Source organism: Engystomops pustulosus, chromosome 7, assembly GCF_040894005.1.
Source record: "Engystomops pustulosus chromosome 7, aEngPut4.maternal, whole genome shotgun sequence".
NCBI lineage: Eukaryota > Metazoa > Chordata > Amphibia > Anura > Leptodactylidae > Engystomops > Engystomops pustulosus.
This window is the reverse complement of record NC_092417.1, coordinates 42,814,782-42,837,740: the sequence shown is the minus strand read 5'-3', so window position 1 is coordinate 42,837,740 and position 22,959 is coordinate 42,814,782. Positions and strand designations below refer to the sequence as shown.

The following is a 22,959-nucleotide window of genomic DNA, read 5'->3' as shown; positions in this document are numbered from 1 at the left end:
GCCAGTAAGCAGCAGTAATGAGCCCCGTTCCGTACTGTCGGAATAGATGAATATTTTGTACATTTGCAAATGGTCTCCTCCTTCATATCCCAAATGGGTCATAATATTAGGAGATGCATTAAACTAGTAAAAATGTAGACTGTGCGCAGATGATCAGAAGAGTCTGCTGTCCGGGTGATTTATGGCGCTGTCAGCGCTGCTGGTTGTACTTAATGGGCTTAATGAGTAGTGTTCGGTTCCATCTGTCATTAGCGTAAATGTGCCAATGGTGAATCCATGTTAATGTGCTAGTGCAGGGCTCCACTTATTTATGTTTCTTTACTATGGAAAGGTACATATGGAAATCTTTGGGTGACATTCAATGTGTCTGTGTGTAAAGCAAGAAGGAATATGTTCCCTGTATAAAATACTGGGTAGATTTGGGGCTATATTACTTGTGATGATAAATGTTACCAGTCTAGTAGATTAATACTGATGCTTTCATTATTGGAGGTAAGTACTGGATATCCTGTAGATAGTCGGTATACGGGAAGTTTACACTTCTGAGCCTGGTAGTAGTGTTTATATAGAAAAATCTAAATATTTAATGGCCGTTTACATATCTCAGTGACAGTGTGGATATCTATAAAGATACAAATGCCATCCAACCTTTTGTGTTGACACTGGCAGCTGTGTGAGCGAGAGCCGGCGATTCCTTAGGGGCAGTTGTGTGCCAGGGTCTGTTTCCATGGCAATTTTCAGCTTAGTGGCCTCGGGAGCAGAAAGTGTAATTCCCGAAAAGTGTCTGCGCTCTGCTCCTTTCTCCAGTACCTTCTGCGGTGCTGCGTGCATACAGATAACATGTTCTCCATCCATACTAATTGACATTTCTGTCATTTATCACAAAGGGTTTCTTCCCCACTGAACATGTCCATTGTCTAGACAAAGCTTTGTAGAGACATCCGAATCATCGCAGCTGCATGGGTGCAAATATCACACGAAATGACAGGCTATTTGTTTTATTAAAGGAAGGAGGATATAGTGTAACAGGGAGCTGACCGCACTCTCCACAGAAACTCAGCGATACTTATTGATCCAGCGGATCATACAGTCCTGTCCCCGGCTAAGATTGCAGGGGGTTATCATTTATTACAGGAATAGGGATCCCCAAGTTCCACATTCATGACCTGTACATTACTTACTGTGGGGTTGACTCGAAAATGAAGCGTTGAGCCTACACTCACACTACCACTCCATTCACACAGGGGACTCTGGGGTTCCTCTTCTAATGCTTAATAATAATAATAAATTATGCAGCACTGCACAAAGCATGTCAAATTGGTTCCTGTCCCAATGGGGCTCACAATGTAAACAACCTAACAGTATGTTTTGGAGTGTGGGAGGAAACCAGAGTACCTGGAGGAAACCCACGCAAACACAGAGAGAACATACAAACTCTTTGCAGATATTGACTTGGGTGGGATTCCAACCCAGGACCCCAGCTCTGCAAGGCAGAAGTTCTACCCACTCAGCCAATGTGCCTCCCTATAATGGGGTATCCAGCAGTTAGATGCACTTTCACCTATGCTCTGGAGGGCTTATGTCTGTTGTACGTAGGAAAATCACTTAAACCTCTTCATGACCAACTGGTTTTGCATTTTTCTACAATTACATTCCGAGATCCCTCAATTTTCTTGTTTGTTTGTCAGTGTAGCTGTATGAGTGCTTATTTTTTGCAGGACAAGTTATTAGGGGTTGTCCACCAATTTTCTGGCGAGCCCTGAAATAATGGGAACTTCTGACGCAACCGTAAATTGTGATTATTTCCCCCTTTACGACACCTTCACAACAAGGGGACCCTACACCCATTTAAGCCCGTACAGGCGCAGGACAAAGCAGAACTCTATACCTATTGTAACACACTTAACGGAGGGCCGGGTTATCATCACACGCTGGCACACCTAGAACCAGCTTATGATAAATAACCCCATAGTGTTTAACACACAGGACAGTAGATGGTAGATGTGTCCTAATAAGAAATTCCTGAGGAACATCCCTCCTCAGGATTTCTTTTATTATAAATGTTTATGATCACAGAAATATATAAAATTTACCCTGAGGTGCTCAGGCTTTGTCACCCAAGCACCTCAAGGAGCCTTGTATTTTAACTTATGGACTTCTCCCGTAGCACTAGTGGACCCGCCTCTCCCCAGACATAGAGAGGCACATTTACTTACCCAGTCCTGTCGCGATCCCCGATCCAGACTGTCCGATGAGGATGAAGTCTGGCGCGATTACCCAAGATCGTGCACCTGATATCCTGCATGTGTCACTTCCCCGCTCAGGTCCCCGGAGTTCACCTTCTTCTTCCCGGTGTATGTGAGTGCATTGTCTTGCGACACAATTTGAATTTTAAATCCGAATCAGTCGGGTTGTCCAACAGCCACGCCCCTCGATTTGTGTCGCATGAAAGTCGTTGCGATTGCGCCAAAAACCCAATGGAAACACAATGGAAATGCGGTCCGCGGACCCTTAGTAAATGTGCCCCAGAGAGTTGAAGTGCAGGACCGCAAGTGCTACAGGAGGAGTGCATAAATTAAAATATGAGGTTCCCCTGAGGCACTCGGGTGACGTAATTTGTATAACTTTTATAGCTCTATATTTCCACAGCATATAGAGTTATAATAAAAGAAGACCTGAGCAATGTTCCTCAGGCACTTCTTATCAGAACACATCTACCATTTGTAAACTGATGTCCTTTAAGAGTCGTAACAGAAGTGCTAAAAAATATCGATGGCTTTCTCCCATTGTAATACCCCAGGAACCACATTGTGCTGCTTTCCTCACATTATTGCATTGTTTGTTTTAAGCTATTATTTATAACATGGTCATTAGTTTGGTATAGCTATTATGGCTTCCCCTTGCAGATCTTGGATGGGTCCTGGGGTGGTCTCATGGTGCGCTAGTCACATTTGTATTCAATGATATCGAACAGCAGAAAGTGAGTTTAAACACTTTGCTTCAACAAAAGATCTTTATTTGAGATGTAGCTGAAACAAAGGCTGTTCCATATTGGAAATCGATGCGATAAAGAAGCTTAACATAATGAAAAGGGATGAATAATGATTTCATCATTATCCAGTATTTGCAGCTTCAGAGCACATTACTAACTGGAAGGTTGTACAATGCAGATTTCTAGGCAGTAAGTATGTTTTACTTGAGTGAGCAGAGGAAAAATAACTTTACACTTCTCCAGTAAGTACACACATGTATTAGTGAGCCTGAATCTACTAAAGAGCAGGGATGGAGATGGAACATCCGGAAATATCTCTATTATACAGAGTAGGCAAATACTTGGTTGCATATGTGAATGTGGATTGGGAATTCAGAAGCCTTACAAGGATATTTTGTCGAGTGAACAACACAACGCTTATACTAGAGGGGCTGACAGGCTATATACTGCAGGGGGCTGGCAAGCTATATACTACAGAGGGCTGGCGAGCTATATACTGGGGACGCTATAACGAATGCATTTCCCCCCCTAGGGTTATGCTCGAGTCAATAGGTTTTCTCAGTTGTTGGTGGTAAAATTAAGTATCTCGGCTTATACTCGGGTCGGCTTATACTCGAGTATATACGTACCCCTTCCCACAAATAGATGTAATAGTACCGCACTTCAGGAAGGGACATTCTACAAACTGCAGCACTATTAGGACCATGGTTTGGCACCCACTAACAAGTAGAGCCTCGGCCATACACAGCGGGTGATAGATCAATCGTGGGGGGAGACCCCTTACATGCCATGGTTTAGCATAATAAAAAATGTCTAAGTTCTGTGGCTCCAACATTTAAAAATGAGTAAAAGTTCAAGGGTTACTTTTGCAACTCACTGTATGTATGACCAACTGTAGTTTGGTGAAAAATTATCACATGACACATGGGGCTCTTTCATTGATGTGTTTGGATCTTGGAAATACTCCATAGGTTTAAGGCTCAACATGTGCATTAGATTTGGTAAAAAATCTCATCTGCTAAACTTGTACTGTACAACATAGCAGTTAAGCCACTTTTGTTTGTTTTATATGAACCAAAACAAAGAGACTTGCATACACATGTGGACAAAATTGTTGATACATCTTGTTTAATGAAAGAAAAACCATAATGGTCACAGAAATAACTTGGATCTGACAAAAGTAAAATTAAATTCAATTTCTATGAAAATGAACAAATGAAAGGCAGACATTGCTTTTCAACCATGCTTCAATGGAATAAAAAAAAAAATATATATATATATATATATATAGTCATGTATACTATAGCCTCGTACAGTCTCATCTGTCCATAGGCCATTCTCCCAGAAGCTTTGTGGCTTGTCAACATGCAAATTTCAGACCTGCTTTTTTATGAGTTTTTTTCAGCAATGGTGTCCTCTTTGGTCGTCTCCCATTAAGTCCACTTTGGCTCAAACAACGACGGAAGGTGTGATCTGACACTGATGTTCCTTGAGGTTAAAGTTCACCTTTTTGGGGGCCCTTGTGTTGCCATTAGTATTATTTGTCTCTCTTTGATTTGTCATCAATTTTCCTCCTACCGCCACGTCCAGTTCTGTCCTAGTTTCATGAGCTTTATTTATTTTTATTTATTTTTTTAAGGAAGGTTGAAAAGCAATGTCTGCCTTTCATTTGTTTATAATCTTAGAAGTTTAATTTGTTTTTACTTTGTCAGATTCAAGTTATTTTTGTGACAATTTGGGGTTTTACTTTCATTAATCGTGGGGTGAATAAAATTTTGTCCTCGTGTGTAAGTACCATATATACTCGTGTATAAGCCGAGTTTTTCAGCACAAAAAATGTGCTGAAAAACCTCGCCTCGGCTTATACACGAGTCAATGATAAAAAAAAATTAATTAATACTCACCCTCCGGTGCCCCCGATGTTCCTCGCGGCTCCCTGCGGCTCCCGATTCCTGTTGCGGCTTCCGGCGGCTCCCCGTGTCTTCTCTTCTGTCTTCTCTAGCCGCTGTCGCCGTGGATGACGTCATCAGCGGCGACAGCGCTGCATCACAGTGTGCGATGGCCGGCGCGATCTCCGGGCCACAGAAGAGTGAAGAAGCCGCCGGGAGCCGCGATGGGGAGCGGAAGCCGCCGGGAGCAACGGAGGGTGAGTATTAAGTTTATTTCTTTATCTGTATACTAATAGGGGCTGCTGTATACTACTGAGGGCAGACTGTATACTACTGGGGACAGGCTGTATACTACTGGGGACAAGCTGTATTCTACTGGGGGCAGGCTGTATACTACTGGGGGCAGGCTGTATACTACTGGGGGCAGGCTGTATACTACTGGGGGCAGGCTGTGTACTACTGGGGGCAGGCTGTGTACTACTGGGGGCAAGCTGTATACTACTGGGGGCAGGCTGTATACTACTGGGGGAAGGCTGTATATTGCAAGGGGACAAGCTGTATACTACTGGGGGCAGGCTGTATACTACTGGGGGGCAAGCTGTATACTACTGGGGGCAAGCTGTATACTACATGGGGGCTGGTTGGCTGTATACTACATGGGGGCTGGCTGTATACTACGCCCTCGGCTTATACTCGAGTCAATAGGTTTTCCCAGTTTTCGGTGGTAAAATTAGGGGTCTCGGCTTATACTCGGGTCAGCTTATACGGTAAGTAGCAAGAAAGTTTACATGTATATCCAGTAAACAGGCGTTCCCCTACTTAAGAACACTCGACTTACAGACGACCCCTAGGTTGCAATAAACAGCTATAACAGTTATTAAAGGTGTCTGCAATTAAGATTTATTGTTAATCCCGGTTCTTATGACAATCCAACAGTTTTAAAATCCAGAGAAAAAATTCTGGCTGGGGTTAAAATTATAAAATATACAGTTCTGACTTACATACAAGCTCAACTTAAGAACAAACCTACAGAAACCTACAGATCTTGTACGTAACCCGGGGACTGCCTGTATAAGGCAGAGATGCATCCATTCAATCAGCTTATTTGTGGCCATTCTCTTCTAATACCACCAAGGCACCAAAGTGACAATAATGACATATCTGCATTCGACACATTTGTAGATTTTTCAACCGGATGGTCAACAATTTTAACTATGAATCTTGGTAAAGTGGAGAACGTGGACAGCAGCTATATACCTGCGCATATATATATATATATATATATATATATATATATATACACTCACCGGCCATTTTATTAGGTACACCATGCTAGTAACGGGTTGGACCCCCTTTTGCCTTCAGAACTGCCTCAATTCTTCGTGGCATAGATTCAACAAGGTGCTGGAAGCATTCCTCAGAGATTTTGGTCCATATTGACATGATGGCATCACACAGTTGCCGCAGATTTGTCGGCTGCACATCTATGATGCGAATCTCCCGTTCCACCACATCCCAAAGATGCTCTATTGGATTGAGATCTGGTGACTGTGGAGGCCATTTGAGTACAGTGAACTCATTGTCATGTTCAAGAAACCAGTCTGAGATGATTCCAGCTTTATGACATGGCGCATTATCCTGCTGAAAGTAGATGTTGGGTACATTGTGGTCATAAAGGGATGGACACGGTCAGCAACAATACTCAGGTAGGCTGTGGCGTTGCAACGGTGCTCAATTGGTACCAAGGGGCCCAAAGAGTGCCAAGAAAATATTCCCCACACCATGACACCACCACCACCAGCCTGAACCGTTGATACAAGGCAGGATGGATCCATGCTTTCATGTTGTTGACGCCAAATTCTGACCCTACCATCCGAATGTCGCAGCAGAAATCGAGACTCATCAGACCAGGCAACGTTTTTCCAATCTTCTACTGTCCAATTTCGATGAGCTTGTGCAAATTGTAGCCTCAGTTTCCTGTTCTTAGCTGAAAGGAGTGGCACCCGGTGTGGTCTTCTGCTGCTGTAGCCTATCTGCCTCAAAGTTTGACGTACTGTGCGTTCAGAGATGCTCTTCTGCCTACCTTGGTTGTAACGGGTGGCGTTTTGAGTCACTGTTGCCTTTCTATCAGCTCGAACCAGTCTGCCCATTCTCCTCTGACTTCTGGCATCAACAAAGCATTTCCGCCCACAGAACTGCCGCTCACTGGATGTTTTTTCTTTTTCGGACCATTCTCTGTAAATCCCAGTAGATCAGCAGTTTCTGAAATACTCAGACCAGCCCTTCTGGCACCTAAAACCATGCCACGTTCAAATGCACTCAAATCCCCTTTCTTCCCCATACTGATGCTCGGTTTGAACTGCAGGAGATTGTCTTGACCATGTCTACATGCCTAAATGCACTCACCGGCCACTTTATTAGGTACACCTGTCCAACTGCTCGTTAACACTTAATTTCTAATCAGCCAATCACATGGCGGCAACTCAGTGCATTTAGGCATGTACACATGGTCAAGACAATCTCCTGCAGTTCAAACCGAGCATCAGTATGGGGAAGAAAGGTGATTTGAGTGCCTTTGAACGTGGCATGGTTGTTGGTGCCAGAAGGGCTGGTCTGAGTATTTCAGAAACTGCTGATCTACTGGGATTTTCACGCATAACCATCTCTAGGGTTTACAGAGAATGGTCCAAAAAAGAAAAAACATCCAGTGAGTGGCAGTTCTGTGGGCGGAAATGCCTTGTTGATGCCAGACGTCAGAGGAGAATGGGCAGACTGGTTCGAGCTGATAGAAAGGCAACAGTGACTCAAATCGCCACCCGTTACAACCAAGGTAGGCAGAAGAGCATCTCTGAATGCACAGTATGTCGAACTTTGATACAGATGGGCTACAGCAGCAGAAGACCACACTGGGTGCCACTCCTTTCAGCTAAGAACAGGAAACTGAGGCTACAATTTGCACAAGCTCATCGAAATTGGACAGTAGAAGATTAGAAAAACGTTGCCTGGTCTGATGAGTCTCGATTTCTGCTGCGACATTCGGATGGTAGGGTCAGAATTTGGCGTCAACAACATGAAAGCATGGATCCATCCTGCCTTGTATCAACGGTTCAGGCTGGTGGTGGTGGTGTCATGGTGTGGGGAATATTTTCTTGGCACTCTTTGGGCCCCTTGGTACCAATTGAGCATCGTTGCAACGCCACAGCCTACCTGAGTATTGTTGCTGACCATGTCCATCCCTTTATGACCACAATGTACCCTACATCTGATGGCTATTTTCAGCAGGATAATGCGCCATGTCATAAAGCTGGAATCATCTCAGACTGGTTTCTTGAACATGACAATGAGTTCACTGTACTCAAATGGCCTCCACAGTCACCAGATCTCAATCCAATAGAGCATCTTTGGGAATTGGTGGAACGGGAGATTCGCATCATGGATGTGCAGCCGACAAATCTGCGGCAACTGTGTGATGCCATCATGTCAATATGGACCAAAATCTCTGAGGAATGCTTCCAGCACCTTGTTGAATCTATGCCACGAAAAATTGAGGCAGTTCTGAAGGCAAAAGGGGGTCCAACACGTTACTAGCATGGTGTACCTAATAAAGTGGCCGGTGAGTGTATATTCTTTTAGTACTTTGAAAATAAGACACTACTTTTCCCTTAGTATTTTACTCTGGAACACTGCTCCGAGCCCCTGTAGAACATTGGGAACGTTCACGCCTCTTCTGTCCTTTGAGCTTTCATCTTTAAACACCTGTTCAGATCGTGGTTATTAAAGTTGTGAAGTTAAAAAAATCCTGCCCTCTTAGCAGCAATAAACTTTTAAACGAATCCCTTTCATATAGAAGCGTAGAAGAAGGACTTTCTTGTGAAAAGTGAAGTTGGAAAGGAAATTAAGGTTTGCAGCATCAAACACTAAGGGAAAAGCAATGCGTTTCTGAAGGGCTTCCACTGCTGATTGATCAAACCTGCAGGATGAAAAGCTTTACCATTCATAAGAAGATTTGTTCTGTAAGGTAACTCAGGGAAAATGGGTTAGCTGGGGGGAAATGGAACCTTTTGCCTTTGAACAGCGCTTTAGATGTCACTGCTTCTCAGCTGGGTATCTCCTTCTATTGTCTGGCGTTTCATCTTTATCTGATCTGGGAGGATGGAGGGGACAGGGAGATATGACAGTCACCTTATTCTGAGATGACCTCTTACAGAATCTTTTACTTGTTGGACTTCTTTTCATCCCTTCTCTTTCATGCGCTGTAATTCCACTTACAATCTATTCCAGTTTTATTTTCTGTTCCACTCGGGTATGAATGATGTTGAGGATATTCGGTCCATTTGTATTGGCTTGGAGAGAGTTGCTTTTAAAATGCACAGTGACTTCTCATGGCCTCGTAATATTTGATTACAAATATAACCTCAAAAAAGTTGCAGCTACAGGTCCAGACTAGAGATGAGCGAGCACTAAAATGCTCGGGTGCTCGTTATTCGAGACAAACTTTTCCTGATGCTCGAGTGCTCGTCTCGAATAACGAGCCCCATTGAAGTCAATGGGAGACTCGAGCATTTTTCAAAGGGACCATGGTTCGGGAATAAAATGTGTTAATTAATTGAAAAAGAATGTCTTCTGATAAGTTAGCAGATGTATGCAAACATCTGCAATCTATTCTTCACTGTTCCGCGCGTATATTATCTCCCGACAAGTTAGCAGATGTGAAGAACAGTGAAGAATAGAATAAAAACAGTGAACACAAGATCATTTAAGTGAAAAACACAGTGAAGAATAGATTGCAGATGTTCAGCACATCTGCTTACTTGTCGGGAGATACGCTGTCCCGGGATCCGCTGCTCTTCTTCCACTGAAGTCTCCCCGATGTCTCCGTGCCGCTGCCCGATGTCTCCGTGCCGCTGCCCGATGTCTCCGTGCCCCGATGTCACCGTGCCCCGATGTCACCGTGCCCCGATGTCACCGTGCCCCGATGTCACCGTGCCCCGATGTCTCTGTGCCCCGATGTCTCTGTGCCCCTATGTCTCTGTGCCCCTATGTCTCCGTGCCCCTATGTCTCCGTGCCCCTATGTCTCCGTGCCCCGATGTCTCCGTGCCCCTATGTCTCCGTGCCCCTATGTCTCCGTGCCCCTATGTCTCCGTGCCCCTATGTCTCCGTGCCCCGATGTCTCCGTGCCCCGATGTCTCCGTGCCCCGATGTCTCCGTGCCCCGATGTCTCCGTGCCCCGATGTCTCCGTGCCCCGATGTCTCCGTGCCCCGATGTCTCCGTGCCCCTATGTCTCCGTGCCCCGATGTCTCCGTGCCCCGATGTCTCCGTGCCCCGATGTCTCCGTGCCCCGATGTCTCCGTGCCCCTATGTCTCCGTGCCCCTATGTCTCCGTGCCCCTATGTCTCCGTGCCGCTCCGTGTCGCTGCCCGATGTCTCCGTGCCACTGCCCGATGTCTCTGTGCTGCTCCCCGGTGTCTCTGTGCTGCTCCCCGGTGTCTCTGTCCTGCTCACCGTGTTCTTCAATGTGTTCTTCACACATATATATTGTTCTTCACATGCTATTTTGTTCGCACCGTTCCGCGCGTATCTTCCGACAAGTAAGCAGATGTGCCGAACATCTGTAATCTATTCTTCACTGTGTTCTTTACTGTGTTTTTCACTTAAATGATCCTGTGTTCACTGTGTTCACTGTTTTTATTCTATTGTTCTTCACTGTGTTTTTTTAATTAAATGCTCGATCTCGAGCAGGGGAAATACTCGTCCGAGCAACGAGCCGTTTCGAGTACCTTAATACTCGAACGAGCATCAAGCTCGGACGAGTATACTCGCTCATCTCTAGTCCAGACCCAATTCACCAACAAATTAAAAATAGAAAATCTAAAAAGGGTGAACAGATATTTAAAACATAACTTTTACTTTTACAAAATTAATGTCAGACTGGTAGACTATACCATAAAATGATCCCCAATAGAGGTCTTACCTGTCTGGTAGCATGGTGAGCGTCCAGTATGTCTCCGATCACATGCTTGTACATAAACCAAGGTAAGATTAACAATAAGGTTTAGTGAACTGCCTTATAAGAACAGTGTCCGTCAAAAAGATCACTTGAAAAGGGAGACTTACCTGTTCCTGTAATACCCTATGTAGTAGCTATTACACTCTGAAAAGCCACCACCCTAAACAACTCCCCAAGACCCTCTCCACCCCGACTACAGCCTGACTCTATAAAACTGAGCCCCAGTCACCTTTACCTAAAAATCAAGTCCCAACAAAAAAAATCTCAAAGATAAAAGACCCGCCATGCTGTGTTTCACATGAAAAGTCTCACCAGGGAATCTCTGCAAAGCATACTACCAGGAAAGTGAGTTCTCTCTTGTTGAGTATCTGAGAGACATTTAAGAATATAACCACATGCACTCATTTTTACTGTTTGGAAATTTCTATACAGGTGAAATGGAAGAACCATAAAATGTACACATACAAATGTAACAACCAAGGGTGTAAAGCGTGATCTATAACCACCTCCTTCTATTTAATGGCTTTAGTTGTGGTGGAAGTAGCAAAGCGCGGGGCTCGCCTCTCTCCGGTATTCTCATTAAACCTCTATGCTTGGATTTTACCAGCACTTCCCATAAACAACATGCTCCACCTGCTGCTCCATTAATTATTCGCAAAATCTTGTGGTTGTGTTCTTAGAAATCAGATTATCTATAAGGGACAGCAATTAGATTTGGACCTACCCAAGGTATATCCATGTGCGACATACCAACAGGTGCAGTTTTTGATGTAGACTAGCTGCAATCTTTAACCTACGCATCACAAAAGGTGAAAGTTAACAGTAAAAATATACATCATGAATGGATATTTACAAATTCCCCCCCATGTACATAGGTTACCCAGCACAAGAGATAGGTAGCCAGCACACTCTGCACCCCTCAGTAGATAGGTAGCCAAGCACACTCTACCCCTTCCCTAGTAGATAGGTAGCCAAGCACACTCTGCCCCTTCCCTAGTAGATAGGTAGCTAAGCACACTCTGCCCCTTCCCTAGTAGATAGGTAGCCAAGCACACTCTGCCCCTTCCTTAGTAGATAGGTAGCCAAGCACACTCTGCCCCTTCCTTAGTAGATAGGTAGCCAAGCACACTCTGCCCCTTCCTTAGTAGATAGGTAGCCAAGCACACTCTGCCCATCCCCTAGTAGATAGGTAGCCAAGCACACTCTGCCCCTCCCCTAGTAGATAGGTAGCCAAGCACACTCTGCGCCCCCCCAAGTAGATAGGTAGCCAACCACACTCTTCCCCTCCCCCATTAGATACATACATATATTGCCTCCAGCCCACTATTACTCAACATGACGTCATAATGTGTGCGAGGGCTGCCCGCTGTGGAGAAGAGGAGCTGTGTGGGAGCGCCAGAAGGTGAGTAATGATTTTATTTTTTATTTTATAACCTGTCTCACCCACCCCTGATCAGAATTGTATACACCTTACCAGCGCTTACCAAGAGCCGGGAGTCAGACAGCCGAGCCCCATGGTGGCGGCCTTAAATTTTTCTATGAGATTTGTTAAAATCTCTTCTATCTTGCTCTTCAGATTTTCCACCCCAAAGAAATTCTGCACCTTTTACATAATGTAGACATAATGGGGCACATTTACTAAGGGTCCGTAGCCGCAAATCCGTCGGGTTTTGCCCGAATATTTCTGCTTTGCGCTGTATTTCACGGGATTGTGACGCACGCGGTCGATTTTTGGCGCAATCGCGTCGACTTTCACGCGACAGAAATCGGGGGGCGTGGCCACCAGACAACCCGAAGGATTCGGAAAAACCGCGGAATTTAAAAAGCCATTTGTGTCGCAAGATCAAGCACTCACATACACCAGAAAAAAGCAGGTGAACGCCGGCGGACCTCGGCGCAGCAGCGACACCTAGTGAATATCGGCGCACGGACCTTAGTGAATCCCGGCAGAACCCGAATCAGCGCCGGAGAATGCACCGCTGGATCGCGACTGGACCGGGTAAGTAAATGTGCCCCAATGTCTAGCGTCTACTCGCATCCTATGCCACAATACCAGTATGGCACTGCGCACTATAGGGTTAAGCACACTGTTTTCGGTATCTTATCTTCCCTCTCCATGGTGCAATTAAGGTGGTTCCTCCTGCTGGACCACGTTCAATATGCAGAAGCAGCATCAGTACTGAAGGATTTATGTGTCCAATCCTTTTCCACAGAGCTGAGGGCTGAAGAGGCAGCCATGGCCCGCCTAATCCTGCCTTACACTGAAAGTGGCATGCGGCCATTGTGACCTTGACAACACAGCTCTTTCCCAGAATGCAGCTGAAATGATTTGCCAAACCAATGCAACGTTATACTATAAAGTTATTATTGTGTGTTATGAAGACCTCTTTTTCTTTCAACCTTGCATTCTTGCAATATATGTTCGCTCTTGCTCCTTAATATTCAATGTGTACAGCAGAATTCCAGCTGCCAGGTGCACACAAAATATACGTGCTCCTCTAGAAGGAGTGCTGGAGCCCGGGCTCCTGCAGCTGCTGCTTTTTATAAATGGCATGTCAGCCGGCACAGCCTGGAGATTGGACGCTTCCCAGGGCAGATGAGGAGAGGGAGCCACTATTGATCACTGTGCTCAGTGTGCATCAGTAGTGATCAATCTTCCAGTCTCCGCAGCAGCTTCCCTCCCTCGTCCATGTTATTGATAGAACAAAAGGAGTCCAACCTAGTTCCTAATTTATTCTTCAGTGATTTGCCCTCATACATCCTTGCTTTCCAATTTAAAGCTTTGTTCCCAACACACCACAAAATCTGAGAGGCGCCAATGTAGACTTTCCAAACCCACCATCTGTATCATGTATGTTTATCCAGTATTTATTATTTTGCAGTATTTTTGCATTTGGGGCATATGGTAAAAGCAAAGTGCAAGTTTTAGACATAGTAATGCATTCAACCAACTATAATCTCTAAAGATGATGGACTGTACACATGAGAAAAAATATTGCAGAAAAAAATCTGGTGGCCAAGAATGTGTTTCCATTATGCCAAGTGTTGTCTTCATCAGTAGCTGTGATTTTTCAGTTCTGACTACAAGGAATACTACTGTTTATAGGGTGTAAAAAGAAAATACTTAAATTCCATCTGCAGTGGCAGAGATGAATTGCAGATCACACCAACATCTAAACCAGATGGCAGCAGCTTGTATGGTATGCCACCTGCGCCGAATATAGAGGGCACCGCGCCGTTATCGTAGATGACCTTGATTGCACCTCTGCTTCTGATGACGACATGCTGAGACTGTAGGCGCTGCGGATCCATCCACATTTTTCGTCTATCACCTTTGTGTTCCTGTCTTTAAGTGTTAATAAGACTTCTCATGGTGCTACTTGCAATTCATTACCTGTCCGGATATAAAGTTTACTGCTGCTCCCCCTTGTGTATTACAAAAAAAATGGAAAAGAAAGACCTCTCTTTTCTGGAATGTTGGAGTAAATAGGATTCTGGATTTTTAAGGATTCACTGTACATCCACAAATCACTGCAGTGGCATCCGGGATAAGTTGTTGAACGTACATCACATTCTAGTTTACTGAGTAAACACTACACCATGTATAACCCTACATGTAGAAGATCCAGCAAATATGGGAGCTTCAACGCCCAATCCTGGAAATTGCTGATTATATTAATCGGCAGGAAAAATGTGTCTTCTTCGTTACATACTGATGGGAATCCCTCACCATGTAACATTTGCACATAGTTGTCAATAATAAGGTCCTTGTAGGTGAATAATGGTAACACATTGGGGGTCATTTACTAAGGGCCCGAATCGCGTTTTATCGGCGGGTTACACAAATTTTTTCGTTTTGCGCCGATTTTCCCGGGTTTTTGGTGCACGCGATCGGATTGTGGCGCATCGGCGCTGGCATGCACGCGACGGAAATCGCGGGGCGTGGCCGAACAAAAACCCGACGGATTCGGAGAAACTGCCGCATTTACAAAAAAAAAAAGTGTAGCGGGACACACGCTTACCTTCACCAAGTTTAGGATCGTGCACTCCGGCGGGCCTCGGCAGACTTCAGTGCAGCAGCGACACCTGGTGGACGTCGGAGGAACTGCCTTAGTGAGTCGCCGGAAGACCCGAAACCACCGCAGAGAAAGCGCCACTGGATCGCGAATGGACCGGGTAAGTAAATCTGCCCCATTCTTTGATGTTTTTGTGTGCCAACCATCTTGGAGGGATCTACCCACTGCAAATTTGTGTTGGACGAGTATGAAACGTTTTGTTTTTCTGACTCCCCCATAGATGAGAGGGTCCTGAACAGTACCGTCTCTGGGAAATATGGGTCCAAAAACAACAATTCTGCAAATAAGACGGCACTTGGAAAAGTTTTTCATTTTGGCTGTTTGACTTGCCTCTCTCTTGTAACAGATGAGCAGGGTGGCTTTGTGGGTAGCACTACTGCCTTGCAGTGCTTTGATCCTGGGTTTGAGTCCCTTCCAGGTCAACATCTGCAAAGAGTTTGTATGTTCTCTCCATGCTTGTGTTTCCTCCCAAACTCCAAATAAGCCCCATGGGGGACAGGGACCGATTTGGCAAGCTCTGTGCAGCGCTGCATAATCTGTAGGCTCTATTTAAATAAAGAATTATTATTATTAAAGAATTATTATGTTTGCTGACATGAGTTCTCCTGCTGAAGGATGTCAGGGTGACCATTGGTGTTACATCTACTTTTTGGAAGGTCTAATACAGAAACTGGAGAAATCTGACAATTTGTTAACTGTGACATGGAAGATTGGTGGTCTGCTGAACATTGAAATCTACTGCAATGACCGAAATTCTTGGCCACCTCCTCCTCCGCACAATTATGTGTGTGTAACAGAGAAAACTGTTATTAAGTTTGGCAGAAATAAAAGTGTGTCACAATTGAGCATAAATCTACCTTGTTTCAAGATATAGCAAAATCACCACATACAAGATGTCTGTTTGAACCTAAACCTTTTTGTCTGTGTTGTCCTACTTTGCTCCAAATTAATAAAATTTAAGATGCCGTTTTTAAAATGTTCTACATCTTTTGCACAAGACTTTACCAAGTCTTGTTTGGCAGTTTTCTGGCTGACAACGCTTGTAATAAATCAGCGTATCCGGAGCGGGGCAGGCAAGAGCTGGTAGTAGCGTGGGTGGGGTGTGAACGCCCCAGGCCTTCAAATTTACTAAAGTTTGCACCAGAAACGGCAGATACCTTTCCTGAGCTTTACACCAGGTTGAGGCACACTATGTTTTATACCTATACGGGACTCAAGCAAGGGTCCTGTGGACTTTTGTTTTCTTCCCGTGAGTCACTGGTGGGGAGCTCCGCTCACACACTGGTGACCATTGAAAATGATTTCCCAGGATGCAAAAACAAGTAGGAATAGGACCTGCTCTATCTTTTGCGTCTCAGGCAGTTGGCTCATGCAGGGGTATGTGGATTAACAGTGAATGAAAGCAAATGAAGATGTGTGCTAACTGTAGGAATTACATCTAGCACTTGTCCTCATTTCACTGTCAAGTGCAGGTAGCCTTAGGCCAGAGGCAGTGGGGAAGGGGGGCACAATTAAGGCTGGCATTTAAAACACAAATAATTTCCACCCACTTTTGCTTGTGTGCAGAAAGGTATCGTGGTAACTTAAAAAGTTAAACTTGCCGTGATCCCTACTACAGCTTGACGCCTCGGTAGCAGGAATTGCCAAACACTCTACTTTTCGTTTTTTGCAATAAACAAACATCTGTATTCAAGCACCAAAGTGTAAAAGGGGGATAGCCCCTTTCATTATATTTTGAGATATTCTCCATTTTCTCTAGGGTGAGATTGAAAACGTTTTATTGAAAATTTCCCTTTCGGTAGATCTGAGATGTCTCCAGTCAACAAGTCAATCACTCCCACTTGAAATGCACATAACCATAAAAATCACACTACATCTGTAACATAGTCACAAAAAAAAAATCACCACTACATACAAGATCCCTGCACTGGTAGAAGGAAGTGACTGTAATTAAACATCAATGCCCCCTCCACCAGTTTCCAGACAGCAGCGTAGGAGAACGTAGACAGGAGCAGCCAGAAGACCAGCTCATTTGTTCTTTATGATTTAGAAGAACGTCCCTGTATATTAATAAATCTGGTGACGGCTCTTCTCACCTTGTGCTCGCCTACCTCTGGCGCTGGAGCCAGACAAAAAGGCTGTTGGTTAAATATTTCTGGTTTAACCCCTTATCGGCTTTTTATGGCGGTCATTAAGGATACTTCTTCTGACGCAACGCCTTTCTACGGCGGGGCGTCAGAAGAAGATTTCGGGGCATCGAGTAATGAAAGTGCCGGTGTCTGGCTGTGATATCACAGCCCAGACCCAGCACTACCACCCGGGATTGGAAAAACTCTGATCCCGGTTGTTTAACCCATTACAAGTAAGTGTCCCCACCGTGGATCGGACCCCCCCAGTGTGCTTACTGGGGGATCCGATCCCTCCTGCCTCAGCCCCGGGTTCCGCCGAGTGCCCCGAGGCTTCCGACTCCTCTCCTCGCCCGGTTCCACCTTCCTGGCAGGCTTATAAAACAGTGGTGGAACCACAATGCTTTGGGACACATGATGCCAAATAGAGCTCTTTGGAAATGTATAGCAATCAGATGTTAGATGGGCAATGAATGAAGCCTACAAGTGCACTTGCCTTTAACAACATGATGAAGGATCCATATTACGTTGATTTGATAACATTTTAAACCTTAAAAAGTAGGGATTGTTCACTTGTGAATTTTGAGCAATATACTATTAGTATTTTCTATGGGCAGGACTAAACATGTCCATAAATGTCAATGGAACTGTAAAAAAACATGGGCCGTACATGTATTCCTTGCATAATTACTTTTACACTGTTATAGGGAGATGTCCTGCATATTTCACCATGTCATGGATGAAAGTAAATGACAATGATGTGTGAATAAGGCTTTATTGAAGTAACAACACACCTTATAAATACTGTAGTTGACAAGTCATCAGTGTGGAGCGATAGTATCCAGACCGCTATCACTGCTAATGCTCCTGTCAGGAAGCAGCATTATAACCTGAAATTCCTTGAGGCAGTTTATATGTTTTATCAGTTCTGGTGTCACCGGGTGGAATTATGATTGAGGAAAGTTAGGGAGACAGCAATGTCGGAAGCAGTGAAATAACAACGATCGTTTCGTACAAGGGAGACTTTTCTATATACATTGTGAATGAAGTGTTGACTGGTATTTTCAATATTCCTGCATATTATGGCTATTATTAATAAGTATAAAGTGTTACTAACACCGAGGACGAGAGACGTTTTTAGAGATGCTTTAAAAAATATGATACAAAATGGTTGAATTGCAGAAATTTCTCATTATTGCAATAATATGCCCAATGTTTGGTGAACATTTTAGACATTTCCTTAAAGGACATCTACCACCAGAATCAATGATTGTACACAAAGCACACTGACATACTGGTGTGTACCCCATCTGGCAGGATCTGCTCTTCTTTTAGTCTCTTGTGTCCTGGCTTTTTAGAAAAAAAAGGCATTTTAAAATTATGCAAATGAGTCTGAGGGGCTCCAGGTTCTATAGGTGTTAACAGAGCCTGGTGTCCCTCAGGCTCATTTGCATAATTCAAGCAGATCCTGGCAGAGATGACACACACCAGTATGTCAGTGTGCTTGGTTTACAATCCTTCATCCTGACGGTAGATGTCCTTTAAGATGGTTCTACTTGGATGAAATCTTATTTTGTGCATGGTCACACATCAGCTGATTGATTGTCGGGAAGGAATCAGAACTGTCCATAGACCTCTCACTGACTCGCTGGCAGGGTTTGGAGACGTCCTATTATGTATTATTAGCTCCAAAAACAGTTTAGAGTTCTTCTCAATGTTGGGCCTCATGTAAAGAGCACAACTGTTCAAACATATATTCTCCTTTCTTGTAGATGTAGAGTTCCCTTTACGGAAAGACAATGTTATGTCAGAGGGTACCACACTAGAAGCCCTTCTACGGGGGGAAGGACTGGAGAAGAAAGATGTCAGAGATGAGGACAGTCTACAAGAAATTCAGGTAAATTGGTGTGTAAAAGTTGTATATATACCAGTTATCAAAAGTTGCTAAATTACTTTTGTATTACCCTTTTAGTAAAATGTAGTCAAGTAGATCACTTATGCAAAATGAGCTAAAAAAGGCAAGATGTAAAGATTTGCCAAATTCCGTTTGCTCTTGGAGGATGGATCAAGGCGTTTCTTCCTCTGCTATCTGTGCCGCCCTTAAACTAAAACTATGGAGAAAGGTAAACATGTGTCAGATTTGCATCACATTTTCTAACCATTTTAAATTGGGATGAGTGAACCCTATTAAATTCGGGTCCGGCTGAGTTTGATCCCATAGCCCAAACATTAACACCTGTGATCGGTGCTGGCATTGTGGGTGTTATCTATTTCAATGTTGATGGCAAGGTTGTTAGTGGCATTTAAATTATGTGGGACCTGTGATGGCCAGTACAACAAAATAGGGTGTAGTTTATCGTGAAAGGGATCTCGATAAAGGTGGACGTATCCTAAATCACATGCTGGGTGACAAATTTTTCTACATTTACTGGCATAAATTTTAAGTCAACTAATGGGACGTACAACATTAACCTAAAACATAAACTGTTGTTTTCTAACTAACATTAGACACTTTGAAAATCTAGTATGTCTCATGTAACTTTTTGCTGTCTTTGGCTACCCAATGGCTTTGTACACAAAATGCTTTGCCTTATGCAGTTTTTCCCATTTCCGTGCACCATGGCCTTGGCCATAAACTCCAGTGCCCCCTTTTGTGAGTAAGAACTCTTCACTTCTTGTTTAAGTTCATATTTGATTTGCATAAGAAATTTACTTAAGTACACATCTTACTCACAGGCTTAGAGTCTTAGCTTTAAATTGCAGTTCTGGTTGTAACTCAGCCGGAGATACATCCATTTACACAGTCGGCAGTGGGATAAGCTTATATCTGCTCTCCTACTGTGTCTTCAAATGGATGTATCACAGCTACAAAACAAGCTCTGCATTGCTCTTCTAGGTGTTGTCAACTCTAAGATAAAGCCTTTTGTAGCAAGAATGTGTCCAATATGTCCTTGGCTATCGAAGGTCCTCAAGGGCAAAATGTATGCTTTACATTATGGGTAATGAAAGGGTTACTCTAAATCCAGAAAAGCTGATGATCGTGCAAACATGGAATTGGTGGTGGAACATCCATGATGTCCATATACTTCAATAGAATGTAACTCTGGTGGGATTATGCACGGCCACAATACAGGTCTATGGCACCCAGTCATGGCACACTGTGATCTGGCCAAGCGGCCGTGACGCAAAAGATAGGGCATGTCCCATCTTTTGCTGGATTTGAGGCCACCCAGCTCTTATGGAGAGGGGCTGGGGTGAGGAGCACTAACCCCCCTCTTCTGCACTTGGCCATGTACAAGGCCGATGTTCCAGCATGGGTAAGAACACCTGATTGCAAGTTCCCTTTAAGTCTCTATCCATTTTGTTTTATATTTTAAAATACATATTTTTATTTGGATATTTGTTGATATGTACATTCCTGACATTCTTTCTTTCTGTAATATTCCTGTACTTGATTACCCCTATAACATACCCATTTTTGACATTTATACAGAGGGTTTTAGAAAATGATGAAAATGCAGATGAAGCAAATGGAGATGATGACTATGAAGAGGAGCTTCCAAAAAGAAAAAACCGTAGCAGGGGACGGGTGAGAAATCTTTTGCATTTGGAAGTCATTTTTAATTTTCTCTATTTTCAACGAATCAATGGAGTCATCCTGGAATATCCTTGTGAATCCTATTATGACTAGATATCTTGTTAGATTTTTGCCGAGGACATTGGAAGTATTTTTCAGTATAGATATGTACTTCTAATACTGTATATGTGCACATCATTTTTTTTATCAGAAAAAAAAATATACAAATTTAAAGGGGTATTCCGGGAATATGAACGTCTAATACAAAAACCCATGATGCTGTAAACAAATGAATATAACAAAACTCAATGTCATTAGTCACAAAATGGAGCTTAAATAGTTTGACCGCCACATCGCCGCTACATCTCCCATGATCCTTTAGTTCTCAGTAACCCCTCCTCCCACTTATGCTCTGCTCCTATTGATGATGTAACTGCCATCACTGCACATCACCACGGCACTGGCCATACTGGATGCACTGCAACCAACCAACTACAGCCAAACTTGGTGGTGATCACATGACCTGCCCAGGCTGGAGCAGGACATGTGATGTTAACATGTGACCAGCGGCCGTCTTCTGTCCTGTATCTGCTCTACGTGGAGGAAATAAATGGCCTAATTAAAGGGCCGGTAGCATTTTAATTCTTCATTACAGTCTACGTTAACAGCATTTTTCTGCTAAGGGGAGCAAAATTTTAATTAGCAACTAATTACATAGCAGCTTATATTTTAAGTACCCGTTTGTATATGAATTATGCTGATTCCTGGAATACCCCTTTAAGGGCATGTTTACATGTAGTGGATTTGCTTTGGAATTGTGACCTGGATTTAAAAGGAACTTGTCAGCAGAAATTGACTAAATAAACTATTACCAGTATTTTTTAAGTAACTAAACACTTTCTAGATCATGTTATTTTCAGCATGGTGATATTTTTCAGAAAATCTATTTTAAAGTGAGATGTAATTGAGGCAGAGAGCTCAGCACTGAAGTCAAGCTCACCCACACCTCAGAATGTTCTTTCTGCTGTAATTGATGCCCCATGCATCAAGGGAAGCCTTATGTCAATCACAGTAGAGGGGACATTCCGAGGTGAGGAGAGCTTGACTTCAGTACTGATCTCTCTGCCCCTTTCACTTTATACAATCAATTTACGTCTCACTTCAAATTTGATTTACTCAACAATATCACCACGTTGGGCCATAAAAGAAAAAATTACTGGAAGGTGTTCTGCTTTACAACAAGCTGGTAGTGCTTTTTGGCTACTGCTTATTGCTACTGACAGGTTCCCTTTCAAGTTAAAGATATCTGCAAGTTAATACAGTACTAAATTGAATGGGATTTTAACAGAAATCTCACTGTAGAATAAAATCAATTCAGAATTGGACATGAGGTGCACAAGTCTGCCAATTATCCGTTCTACCCATGGATTTTTCCAGTGGATTTGCCGCTTTACAATGCATAAGACCAATTTCAGACCACAAATCGATGACTGAATATGCATGGATCACGTTTCGATTTTCCCATACATTTTTTATGACTAGTGTGGAATTTAGGGGTGAAAATAGGACTAGGTTTAAGCACAAAGTTAAAAAAAAATTTCTTTTTAGGCTCGTGGTGGTAGGAGGAGGAACGATACATCTTATGATGAACATGACAAACCTTACGTATGTGACAGTAAGTAGAACTGTCTTGATGTGCTATACTTTATCCTTCATAACCTTAGGCTGGCTGTATATCTCCTATAAAAATATTCACATCATCCGGCCTTGTGATAGAATTGTAGATTGTCTGTGACTTTAAGCTTCACAAAGGTTCAAAGAACATGATTGGTTTTAGTGTGCATAGAAATGTTTGCATCAATGGTTTATATTATGGTTTATGCTTTAAGAAGTCTTCCAAATATTGTAATCCCAATAACAATATTTATGTTTTGTAACATAATTGCTAGAAATGGACTCCAATTTTTAGGATAAACTACCTCCTCTTGACTATTTTGGGCTGCTGGGCCCCCTTGACACTCTGAACCCCATAGTAGCCGTCTATCCCTGGTCAGCTCCTTCTGCTTGTTTATAGAACACAACGTGCAATTGTTTCAGTTACTCCTGCTCTATAATATGCTGCCTGTAGATAGGACACTAGGTACAATCTGCTCAGCTTCTCCTTCTCTATAACACGCTGCCTGATAATAGGACACTATATACAATCTGCTCAGCTCCTTTTGCTCTATAACATGCTATATGCAGATAGAACACTTTGTACAATCTAGTGATGGGTTGTTCACAACCGAGC

At 43.4% G+C, this 22,959-nt stretch overlaps 1 protein-coding gene across 10 annotated transcripts in view; it reads left to right on the top strand.

The window, feature by feature from the left end:
* The window catches only part of DPF3 (double PHD fingers 3), a 141,871-nt gene that overhangs the window by 71,105 nt on the left and 47,807 nt on the right, over positions 1-22,959 (top strand). For all 10 annotated transcript variants that reach the window (XR_011848830.1, XR_011848829.1, XM_072115617.1 and 7 more), the window contains exons 4-6: positions 18,865-18,989; positions 20,586-20,681; positions 22,278-22,344. Coding sequence is in view for 8 of the 10 variants with exons in the window: in XM_072115617.1 (XP_071971718.1) it covers positions 18,865-18,989; positions 20,586-20,681; positions 22,278-22,344 (288 nt within the window). In the remaining 2 variants the exon portion in view is untranslated. The remainder of the gene's footprint in view (positions 1-18,864; positions 18,990-20,585; positions 20,682-22,277; positions 22,345-22,959) is intronic.